Consider the following 13,214-nt stretch of genomic DNA (forward strand, 5'->3'; position numbering starts at 1 on the left):
AGTCAAACCGGTGTTCTACCTCGACTCCACCACCAACCTAAAACCTGATGGAAAATTGTTGTAGAAAAGGTGACACCATACTCATATTAATGATGAAAAACACCAAAAACAATCTGTAACAGACAGAGGAAATAGGAGAAAATAAACCATGGGCAGTGCAGCATTTGTAGAGAACAGAGAAGAGGAGGATATTAAGAACTAATACCATAATAACTGTAGATTACACAACAACTAAATAAATATCTATAAATTATCAGATGATGTTTGTAGGCCTACTTAGGTTGAACCTCAACATCATCATTGCAGATAGAACTGTCATTGGTTGTTGGTCAAGCAGTGATCCTGTAATCTGCTTGTCTTCACTCTGCTGGTATGAATTTTACTCAACTACACGATGGAAATGGTACATGGTTAGGGTAGTTAGGGTTTGTTACATTTTCGCTTTTAGTCAGTCGTTATTGTATTCCTGATTTATTGTATCATGCACGGAAAAAATTCTCTTTCAAAATTAAAATAGTTTATTTACTTTTTTTTCTTATTTTTCCCCTTCTTTGTTGCTCACAGTTGCAGAAAAACTTGATTTGAGCCAACTTACCCCTAAGCTGCAGCTGACAGACAGCAAACACCTGAGCAACAAATTCAATTTGGACAGCAAAAGTAGGCAATCACAGTCCTTATATTTATTTTTCCCCAAAACAGGAGCACATTTGTTCACAAGCTTTAAGAAGACGCTGGACACTTATGAACGAAATGTTGTAGGCACGGTACACCCCTTCGGGTATATTACGGTATCGCAATTTCTTTACGTTTTTGCTTTTAAAATAGTAGGTGGTACCAACACAGCTTAATTGACACCCACAGTAAAACAAGAAAGAGGGACACTGTAGTTTGTTTACTGGTTTCAGACAGGCCGCATGTTGGTAGCAGACAAAAGTCTGCAGAAAAAAACTGAAAAGTCACTTTCACCTCCATTATTCTGCAGATTTCACAAAAGCAAAGAAATTAAGTCACAGTAAGTTGGCTAGTCCTGAAAGATGAACTGATACATTAAGACTGATTTATGTTTCAGTCAAACACACAATAAAGTTAAAGAGGACTATATATATATATATATATATATATATATATATATACACACACACACAGTAATTGTATGTATATATGTACACGGATGCAGAAATTTTAAAAAGTATTACGAATTTGGTCAAATTCATTTCTATCGTGCATGATCTCAGCTATTTGTAATCACAGCAGAAGAGTATACCCTGGACACTAATGCTCTGTGTCTCCCACCATAGGGTTTTCTTAATTACATTAACCAAATGCATTCTGCAGTGTGTGCAATCTCATGGTTAACTGAACACCCCTGTAGCAGCAGATCCCCCTCCCCTTTCTATTCCTCAGTGAAATATTCATGTTGAAAGCCACTCTTCCCATCTACTTTCTCTTTCCTGCATGTTAATGCCTGCAGTTGTTCAGCCATGCCACCATTGTCTGGGATGAATATAGCCTTCACCATATAGGTTACACCACAAAACCCCCCCCCCATTACTGTCTGATACTAGGAAAACAAAACTTAATCCTAACGTTTAAAGCTCTACAATATTCTCAACAGATAATTTACTTTCTTTGTGCAGTTCAAGGTTGTGAGGTGCATTTCACGTCAAAACATGATTTATTTTAATACAGCTTATATGTTGGTCTTTAATAACACTTTGGTGTGTATATTTTTGAGGTGCACCTCCGTGGAAAAAAACACACTTGTATTTCTTCACATCTGCACAACACACTGATTCGAATTGACCAGGCAGGACTAATTTAAATACATTAACTATTCATTAATTGAATAAAGAGGCTAGTTAGCCCCAGGGCCTCTTTATAATCATAAACTGGGGTGTTCTGTTTATGCAAAACAGCAAAGTGCCATGTGCTGGCTTATTATGCTAATGATGAATGGCAAAATACATGTTTCTCCTGCCCACGAAGGAGGATTAGGCATGGCAGTGTCAGCAAGTTGTTTCCAGGGTACAGAGTCTGCTCTTCCATATTACAGCAAGTCGAGATGCGGATGAGTAATGTGATTCTTCTGGTTATCCTCGTATAGATATGATGACACCCCCCCTCCTCCTCGTACACAAACTCACCCCGTCTTTCTCAAATCATTAAGTTGCATGTAAGGACTTAACCAAACTCTCGCACTGACTTTTCTCTTTCAGTCTTTTTTTCTCCAAATGATCCTATGCTGGACAACTCTTTACACTTCAGAGAAAAACTTCAGATCAAAAACCAACGCTCTCAATTTTCTAATATAAAAGTTGTATTCCTCACTGCATATTAACACATTGAAATTATGTTTTGTAAGGTAACATAAGCCTGGAGATCTCTGTGAGACTACACTGAAAACTGAGTCAGTGGCCCACTATGACTGAATGAGTGTAAACTACAAAGGAAATTCACAATGACTTTGACAGAGGCGTCCTGTATTTGATATTGATTGGTCACATTCTGGCCAATAACCGACCCATTTAGTAAGGTCAGTACTGGTACCAGTTTACATACACCGTACTGGATTGGTACAGTCAATACATAAGAGATTTTGTCTTTAGGTTGTGGTGTGCCAGGAAGTGGAACGAATTAACTTTGCTAATAAAAATATAAAAAAGCAGCTACCGCAGTTTTAATTAAAGAGTCAAATTATAAGTACAAAGACTACCAAGTAGATCTTTAACCTCTTATTAATTATATCTAATTTCTTCAGTTTATGTTTTATTGTGTGACCTGGAGTAGTTCATTCATATATTAACATCTTCATATAATAGTTTGATTCCAAAGCCAAAGACACTAAACTCAGGGACTGTGCAAAAATGATGTGGGAAGGGAGACTGAATCTTACGTTATTTAGGTAAGGAAGTGATCAAAGCAGCAGTAATGTTGTGGAAAGCAAGAAGAATCTGAAGTGCAGTAGAAGTGGTAAATAATATTACCCCGCTTCAAAGCTACTAATACAGCCACAAAAAAAGCAGAAGAAAAAAGCAAGACATGGATCAGAAATAGATGAAGAAAAGGGTGTTTTGACCGACAAGTTCAGCTTCAAAGCCCTGCCAGATGGTTGCTCTACAAGACCAAAGCTATCTGGATTTATTCTTGATGTGAACCACCAGATCGAGCACACAGCTAAAAGTAAAGAGCTCTCTGGTCAGCATCTTTCTGATCGACTGAGATGTTGACAAAACAAAAGTAACAAAGACCTGAAAAAAATCCAGGCATATTTACAATAGATTATTTTTTTAAAGTGTGATTAATTAGCCTTAATCGTGCATTTACTAAGGAAATCAATAACTGAATCGCCATTAAATTATTTAATCTAGTGACAGGCCTAGTATTTATTTAAAAGCAAAGCTTTCCCTAGCAAACTAGGCAAATATCTCCTTTGACTCAGAAATAATGCGATACCATTCTCAGAATGGTTGTAAAATTCCTAGAAGAAGAATTAGGAAGAATGAGCCAGAACAAGGAGAGCCACAGCTGTTCACATGACCAATTGATGGCACTGGGAGCCAGACAGACCGAGCAGGAAGAAGAGACTGATCTCATGACAGAGAACAACATGGACGACCAAGCTAAAGCTAATCAAGAGCTACACCATAGACAGTATATTAAAAAAATGGACATAAACACTGGGTTGAGTCTAAGAAAATGGGTTGGTCACTAGGTGCGGACAAGAGAACTTGGCTCATTATGATAACAGCTAAATAAATTTCTCCTGATCAATGTGCTGGTAGTGCCTTAGAATATATAAATCCATAATTCAGTGGATATTATGGATCAAAGAGAGGAGCGTCTGGGTCATACCTGCTTCGATTTTCTCCCTCTTGATTGTGGTTCTAAGTCACATCCATCCCTTGGTCCTCTCCAGCTCCCGCCACTTGTAGCTCAAGGAAAAAAAGACAAGCCAGCAACAACCGTGTTAAAACTCAAGGCTTCAAAACAGTAGTTAACACACCAATGTGAGACAACACTCAAGCTATGCCCACCGTTTAGAAATGGTCACTGGATGGAATGGAAGCTAAATTATTGACACAAAGTTTCTTACGCGAACATGACTGCAGCGTAGCCTAGAGCAGGAAGCTGGGGTGAATGCTAAGTAGATGAATATGACCACCACTAAATGAATGAACTGGCCAGTGGCACCACAGTATTTTATTTTTATGTTGGTGATCAGGTGATCAGTGATTTTAATGTTGATAGTAATTAAATATGATGCCTGTGAATACAAAGATCATGTGCACACGCCCTCACTCTGTAGTATCAATAAACAATCTTCTAAAGCAGGAAACAGCGCTCAGCTCAATGAAACACACGTAAAAAGACAAAACACAAGCAAGTTAAGAAAATGTCCTCACCAATGTGACAACAGATACGCTACAACAGAATAGGGAAACCCAAACCTACACTAATACTAATACAAATAAAGAAAAGTGCTGCAAATAGCACGAACAACAACAGAAATATTTCCAGGGGACCCCAAGAAGTGATGAAAAGGCTCGGAAGAATTGTTTAAATATGATTCATTTCATAATTCTGCAAATATTATGTGTATGTCTTCAGATTATTTGCACTGACAAGGTAATCAAAAGTAAAAAGGTTTTTAAGGAACCATGCGAACAAAATGTGAAAACAAAGAACAAACAAGCATATTTCTAACACCACTGATGAGAAGTAAATGTCAGCAACACCAATAGTCATAAACTTTTGAGAAACAAAGTCCTCCTTGCCAGGCACATCACTTTTTGGGGTACCGTGGAAACACTTCCCTCATTGTTTTGAGCTCCAGTATTTGCTGGTACCTCTTACTTTGCTAACACCTTATTAGCATGTGTTTTCTTGAGTTCACAGTAAAATATTCTTTAAATAAAAAAGAAATGAACCCTGACAAAATAGAAATATGTAAGAGAAAAAAAAACGTATATAATTTGTTAAAATAATTTGTCTATGGCCACTAAAATTAACGAGACAGCAGAAAAGTTAGCAACTTTCAAGCTAGCATCTCATGTGGAACCAGCTATAAGCAGCTTTATGGACTGAGGAGAGAGCAACAAAACTTTACATTTACTTTGGTGCAAGCTAGAGGTAGCACAGAGTGCCATGGGTTCCCAGTAAATAGTAAACAGGTATGTTATGCTAACTTGAGCCTCAAACGGTGACTGAACATGTAGGCCTACCTGACATTTTTAAGGCATTTGAACATTGCCTGATTTTTAAACCACAGCAGAGACATGGCTAGGGGGCTTGCATGTTTGTGGGTGAATATTTTGGGCTACGGGAACCTGCACAAACACATACCTGTACACACATCCCACACTGGCACTGCGAGTACGAACATGAGCATGAAACTGAAACTATTTCACTGAGACCGTCCTCACTGGTCTCCCACTGATCCAAACTGGATCCACATTAAGCTCAGTTCGCTGCAACGTGGCGCCCGATTCCCTCTCGTTTTACCGACATCCTGTGGACCAATGGCATGGGTCCTTTCATTGGTTAGGGGTGGGCCCAATTTGAGACGGGCACTGTGAATGGCTGTGCGTAAGGCGGTAGGAAATCCCGGTTTGGCTGCGTCCCTTTCCCAGGAAAAGGAGCCAGGATTGCCCTAAAACCGTGTAAGAGAGGAGTGCAGGCTGTTTTAGTGGACCTGTCTGCAGGCGCAGGTGCTGTCGCAGGTTTGGTTTCTGGACGCTTGCTGCAACACTGTTCCGCACTCCTGCCGAAGAGAAGACAGGTCAGTGTGTAGCGGTCCATGCAGTGAAAGTGGCCACCTAGCCGCTTGCATATTGTACATTGTGGTGTTACAGGCCCGTTAGAAATAGTTGTTTTGGCCTCGGAGAACTCAAGACTGATGGCCGGCTTCAGTTTGGTGCTTTCCTTGCTGCTGTGCGCCTGTGTGGCGCAAGCCAAACCAACGCTGAGAAAAGAGAGAGTTATCCATGACCCAGAACTGAGCAGGAAAGCCCACGAAGACAATAAGAGCTTCCAGTACGACCATGAGGCCTTTCTGGGCAAAGACGAGGCCAAAACATTTGATCAGCTCACCCCCGATGAGAGCAAGGACAGACTTGGGTAAGGAAAATATTGTTATTACTCTGTCACATGATTTTTGGCATCCGTGGATACAGTAGCTGTCAGTGTTATTGTCGCAGGTCAAGCTGAGCTTTTTGCGTTTGTAAATCCTTCACTCTACTGCTGGATATTGTTGCGTGCAACCGTTCATTCTAAGCGCATTAAAATTTAACAACACGAGCACATGTGCCTGAGAAAGCTGTGCATGCCAGCAAATCTGTAAGGCTTCATAAACCTGAGCGTTATTGCGCCACCGGCTCCGTTCGCACACACTCTCTCTCTCTATAGAGTTAATTGCTTAGTGGGAATGTTAATTATAAATATATCATTAAAGAATCATTTAGATGTATGAGTGAAGTTGGGGCTCGGTCTCCTTAAAGTGTCCCCGTAGCGTTAATGTGCCACGTGGTTCTGTTTGTGTGCGTCCTCTTTACTCTGAAAGTGACATGTTGGCATCTTGTGACACACGTTGGTTCAAAAAACTCCTTCCTGTGGTTCAGAGAGTGGGAGGACCCCTGTAACATCACAACGTGGCAACCCGGGTCTAAGAATACACCCCAGCTACACTGCAAGTTTTACTAAAAATGGGTTTGACTGCCTGCTCCTCCCACTGGAGTAATCCCCTTGAAGCCCTCTAGTAAAAACAATAGGCCTAGATATTTAACATTTTTTTTCTGTTAAGCTTGAGTTACTCAGACTTTTGTCGACTTACTTGTGGCTTGGTCCAGTTATCCATCAGAAACATATTTTTATCAGTAATAATCTCACTAATATCTCTCCTTTTTCACTCCCACAGTAAAATCGTGGAGCGTATAGACGGCGACGCAGATGGCCTCATCACCACAGCTGAACTCAAGGCGTGGATAAAACGTGTGCAGAAGCGTTACGTGTATGAGAATGTTGCAAAAGTGTGGACAGACTATGACCTAAACAAGGACAACAAGATTTCGTGGGACGAGTACAAGCAAGCCACGTACGGCTACTACCTCGGTATGGTTCCGTTTGTTTCTGCCACACTTTTCTTTACAGAGAAACTTTATGTACAATCCTGACAGTAACCTAATTTGCATCCCCCTCTCAGCCAACCCGGAGGAGTTCGAGGACGCCACCGACCAGTTCAGCTTCAAGAAGATGCTTCCTCGTGATGAGAGGAGGTTTAAAACTGCTGATCTGAACGGGGACCTGGCGGCAGACAGAGAAGAGTTCACATCGTTCCTCCACCCCGAGGAGTTTGAGCACATGAAGGATATTGTGGTTCTGGTAAGCCATCTGTAAACCACGTATGCTATTTAAGTTTGATCAAAAGACGCACACGGAATACCCTCACACACTAGGAGAAAATGACCTTCCCCAAAGCCTTTCATTTGTCTTCAAGAAGTATCGTTCAATTACAGGACCATATTTGAGTCGTGTTATATTTCTCCACTTAAATAAATGTGCTACATTTGGATAACTCCCTAATGAAATTTTAATTTGACCCCGGAAACGATTGAGTTTCTATACTTTTTTGGAACAGGTCCGTTGGGAGGGACCGACCGTCCTGTTTAAGGCTTGATCTTTAAATATAAATTTGGCTTCGTGGAACATTGGCGCGGCAAATGTTAGCAGTGATGCGCTATGGTGCTGTGTTCATAAAAGTTGTACTACCCATTTGACAGAGTTAATTATTAATCCCTCATTTGTACGATGTTGCTGAATGTTACCAAAGGACGATTTGACCCATAATGTCTCCACTGATTGTTGTGAATCTTTGTAAAGACAGCACGTATTGAAACGTAAGACACCACCAAGGAGTCTTTGATGATGCGTGTAGTCACAAGTGAAACACACCAAGGAGACATTGTGTGATTTTTGAAAAGAACGAGGCTGTAGGCCAGTGGGACTGAAATCTATTGGAGGACCATGAAGTCGTCTCGCTAAGTGCCAACCGCACACCTACACATTCATTCCAACAACAGAGCGCTCTGTTTGAATGTCCGGTATCATATTTCTGCCCCATGATATCCGCTTCCACTGCCACGATTTGCTCTAAAATGCTGTAAACTAGAAAAAAAACACCACTTCCCCAACAAGGTGGTAGAGCAAATGTAATATTATATAAAACGGACACATTTAATTATTTTCTCATTGTGCATCTAAAATAACTGCTTCCATATCATGTCATTGTCTAAACTTTATTTTCCAATCAGTCAAACTAGTGTGACTCCCAAAAAGTATATCAGCAAGCGGGAATTAGATATTATCAAGCCTGGCAAACCTTTTCTCACATCCATGTTATACATTTTTTTAAAGCCTCCTATATGTCCCCCATGTACATCACAACATATTTATTTGGGGTGCAGCGTCTTGTAAAACACGAGTAAACATTTAAGTAACTGGTTTGCCTGCAGTTTGCCACAAAGCCACTGACATAGATTTTTAGATTTTGCTTTTTCCCCCAGAAATCTTTCAATATTCCCAAGATATACTGGTATTAAGTGGGATTCTCATTTTTTTTATTATTTTTTTTTTTTTTACATATGATCACTGATCTTCTAGTGCTTCCCTATTAGGCTTTACCATCATCATATCTGTAACTTGTACAGTAGAGTGGCATTGTATAATGTAAAATATGAAACAGTTGTCTCTATATTCCAGGCCGTTTATTCGTTGTTAACTGCAACAAGACAAAATTTAATGCTGGTAAAAGAATCAGATATTTAATCCATTAGTGATTTGTTGAAATAGAGAAAACACGTTGCCAGCCAGTTTTATTTTTGACAAGTTTAGAGCAATAGTTTTTCCAACATAGTCATATATTAAAGTTAATATCTTTGGTCTTGGACTGCTGGTTGGACAAAACGGGACACTTTCACTTGTCCCTTTTGTCTTTTGAAGTTGGTAAAAATTTATGGTGGTTAGCACTGATGCCTCACAGCAAGAAGGTCCCGGGTTCGAATCAATGGGCCGACTGGGCCTTTCTGTATGGAGTTTGCATGTTCTCCCTGTGTCTGTGTGGGTTCTCTCCGGGTACTCCGGCTTCCTCCCACCATCCAAAGACATGCTCATTAGGTTAATTGGTAATTCTAAATTGGCCGTAGGTGTGCGTGTGAATGGTTGTCTGTCTCTCTGTGTTGGCCGTGCGATAGACTGGCGACCTGTCCAGGGTGTACCCCCGCCTCTCGCCCGATGACAGCTGGGATAGGCTCCAGCAGACCCCCGCGACCCTTAACAAGAACAAGCGGTTATAGAAGATGAATGAATGAATGAATGACTCAGCAGATTAATCAATAATGAAAATAATAATTTTTTGTTTTCCATCTAATCCTGTTCAATACTATTTTATATGATAGTTATGCCTATATGTTCAGTATATTTATTTTTGTTACCGGACGTATACCGGATTTTGATGTAAACGTTTTATGTTACCCTGGATGTACTGCTGTTACTGTCCATCTCACAGACCTATAAAAGGTACGGAACATCTCTCCGTCTGTCCGTGTTTACAGCGGTGAACATCTCTTCTTGTTTACACGCGACCCTGCACAGGTTAAGTGGTATAGGAAATGGATGGATGGTTTTTCTAGTTTATTATTAGTGAGCTATTAGACCTCTGAAGCTACGTGTCCATTAATCATTCAGCAGGGTGCAGAGAGGGCATCTCACCTGCAGGAAGAGATGCATCCAGTGATATGGATGTCTATGGCTGCATGTTATGCACAGCAGTTACTGGGTGTGGTTCTTCACTAATGGTCAGCTCACATGGTCAACAAGCAACCATTTAGTCAAATTCACACAATCATCTAATAGCACCTTAAAAAATAGTGTTTCATAAACTGTTGGCTGGTCAAAACTGTGAGTCATGTTTTAATGCAGGGAGTATGTCTCATTAGCAATCATGTAATTGTTGAGTCAGTCTGCCAGCCCAGTTGTAAGTTGACCCGCACACATTCAGTCGTACGGCCCGGGGCAACAGGCTTCTCTTTTAGTATTCAAAGTGAAAGCCGTACCACAGTTGACCCTTGTGTCCCACTTTAATGACTTCATTGCCTCTGAATGCAGGAAACTCTGGAGGACATTGACAAGAACGGCGATGGACATGTGGACGAGGACGAGTATATTGGTGAGTCGAAGTCATGCACTTAATAAAATAAATGGAATCAAATGAATTAAAGTTAACAACAACGTCACCAATAAAGGCATCTGTTGGCTTCAATTAAATAAAAACATTCAGTGACGATCTGCAGCATAAATTGGAAAAAATTAATATGAAGATATTCAACCATTTGCAGGTGTCCTCTGGTCAACGGGAACTAGTTTATTCTGGGGAATAGCTCACACAGTGATTTCACACATTCATAACTTGTGCAAATAACTTGCACATGGCTAATTGCAGTCCACATTTAGAAATAGGTATGATCGTGATATCGTGGTATCGTGATCCTATAGTTAACTTTAAGAAATATATTATTTTTAGTGCAGATTGCACTTTACTGTTGACTACCAAAATACAGGGACGTAAGCATTTGGACGAACGGTTCCAACTGACAAGGCATAACACAAACTGGAACTTTTTGTGTTCTTTTTCAAGTTGTTCAAACAGGTGACCTGCCCTCCTCTCTCACACACAGTTTGTTGACGTGGAGAGTAACAAAGATATATTTTTTTACACGCGCAAATAACTTTAACATGTTTGGCTTGCTATTCCGAAACGGGGGGTTTACACAAACCATCCTGAGCATTGCATCCTGCAACGTAACAGTCATCCACTGTCGGTATACCTGAGCTAGTGATAAATTCCAAGAGTGTGACTATCAAAGATTGGATAGTCACACTTTGGGAATCCAAGTGTAAACTACGTTTTAACTGCAAACGTTAATTAAAAACATATAATTTAAAATCTGAGTGTTCTGAAGTAATTTCTTCTCATTTAAGCTGACATGTTTGCCCATGAGGACGGTGGTCCAGAACCAGACTGGGTCAGGACTGAGAGGGAACAATTCTCTGACTTCCGGGACTTGAACAAAGACGGAAAGATGGACCAGGACGAAATCCGCCACTGGATTATGCCACAAGACTATGACCACGCCCAAGCTGAGGCCAGACATCTGGTGTACGAGTCTGACCAGGACAAGGTACCGTACAAGGTTTCATCTACACATGATGGTCACAAATAAGTTTTCACTGTTGCCAGAGACTGTGTTTTTATATCTGTCTTTTATGTCTTTATCCTTTGCATATTTTCTTATGCTTCAGTACTATTAGAATAAGGTTGACCTATCTTGAAATTCTCTTGTTCTTCTTTATCAGGATCAAATGCTGACTAAAGAGGAGATCCTTGAGAATTGGAACATGTTCGTAGGAAGTCAAGCCACCAACTATGGAGAGGACCTCACCAAGAACCATGACGAGCTTTGAGTTTTCACTGCAGGTCCTCGTGTTGATGTGAGGAAGATTGTTGAACACTTTTGTCGAGAAAGACAGATTCACAGACTTGCACTTCCTCCTACCAATTTCCATCTTTTCCTTGTTACAATGGCTCGGTGTGTTGGTTTTCAAACCAACACTGCAGATACCAAATGAGAGGATTGATACCTTTTACCAACAGTAAGGGTCTGGTTAGGTCTTTATATCGATGGTTCTGTTTCTGACATTCAGGAGCAAAGCCAGACCCAGTGGACTCAACTTTCCATTGATGGTGCCTTCCAGCCGCGTCGCCGGCTTTGCTGCCTCAGAGATTTGTGTAGGAAGTCTTTAATAAAACCTGTCAAAGCCGAATGCCGAGAATTTGTCCGACACAGGAATAATTTTTGATAACAATGTTAATGTGAAAACACAACTAGGAACATTTATTCAGATTTTATTTATTTATCGAGTATCTTCTGGACTTAAGGTTTGAGAGGAACACAATGTTCATGTAGAGGTCTTTTTAAAACTGAAAACACATATGTTTCTTTGTTTACAGTCTTCCTGGTGTTAAGACATTTTTCTATTAGTGAACTAGTTTAAGAACTGTTGATGAACTGATGTTTAATGGCATGTTTTTTGCACGTGTTTGGTTTTAGTGTAGCTAGTGACTGACTTTTTCCTCTATACTTAGTTTGTATTTATTGGTATACTTTAGGCCAACAGTGTGCTCCATGTTCATTTTTTTTTTTTAATTATTTTCTTTTTACCTTTGATGATGTTACAATTAAGCTTTACCAGTTGACAGCTGTCGATTGGATTTGAGTACTCTCTTGGCTTGAACACATTAAAGGAGGGAGTACAAGTTTCCTCATTTCCCACTTGGCTCCTCCTGTTACATCACTCCATTTTGTTTTTTTCAATTGCACCTAGCATTGTAAGGATCAATCTGCTGTTTTTGAACATCAGAATTTTTGTCTTTTTATCATGTGCTTCATTAAACTGAGAACAACACAGCTTATGACAATACATTGTTGCTCAAACCCCATTGTTCTGTGGTGGATACGTCATTGTCCCAAACCTCAAGTTTGTAACTGCATACCACTTAAACACAAACATATGTGACAAACTCTTCAAGCTCACAAGTTTTGTCCAAATTAAACAAAGGAAGAAAATAAAGCATTGTGTGTTTTGTGTGTTAAGCTTCAAAGTCTCCTGAACTCAAAGGGAATCTAATGCTTTTATAAAAAACATTGTTTTTTTTAAACCCGTAGTTATTTAAGCACAGAGGCAGGACAAGACAAACAGTGGTATCTGTTAAGTTTAAAGAACTTGTTCAACACAACTTGTAACTGTCAAGACCGCATTATAAATTTATCATACAAGGTTGCATTTTAGACTTTGACATTGCTTTACTTGTGCTAAATTCTGGCATCGGACAGATACAGCAACTGTGAGAAGGGTAAATACAAAGCTACTACTACCAGCAGGATGGCTTACCTAAGCTCTGCACACAGAAGCAACTAGACTGGTCATGAAAAGGTTACTTCTGGCAGTCTCCACTGGTCGCCTGGCAATGGCAGGGTGATGTTAAGACCCCAGGAAGTAGCTGTGCCTTTCCAAGAATTGATCTGGCACATGGTGGATATTATTACAGGTTAGGTATTTCCCCATTTCCGGACCGGTTTGTTTTGAGCTAAACTGATGTTAGC

The 13,214-nt window shown here is 40.1% G+C and overlaps 1 protein-coding gene across 1 annotated transcript; it reads left to right on the forward strand.

The window, feature by feature from the left end:
- Positions 1–5,635: 5,635 nt before the first annotated feature.
- On the forward strand, positions 5,636–12,684 carry rcn1 (reticulocalbin 1, EF-hand calcium binding domain). The gene is made up of 6 exons (XM_084541218.1): positions 5,636–6,117; positions 6,914–7,107; positions 7,199–7,377; positions 10,159–10,219; positions 11,032–11,231; positions 11,407–12,684. The coding sequence occupies exons 1-6, from the start codon at positions 5,897–5,899 to the stop codon at positions 11,512–11,514; spliced, it is 963 nt and encodes a 320-aa protein (XP_084397344.1). The 5' UTR covers positions 5,636–5,896; the 3' UTR covers positions 11,515–12,684.
- Positions 12,685–13,214: the final 530 nt, after the last annotated feature.

Source organism: Chelon labrosus (assembly GCF_963514085.1).
Source record: "Chelon labrosus genome assembly, chromosome: 3".
NCBI lineage: Eukaryota > Metazoa > Chordata > Actinopteri > Mugiliformes > Mugilidae > Chelon > Chelon labrosus.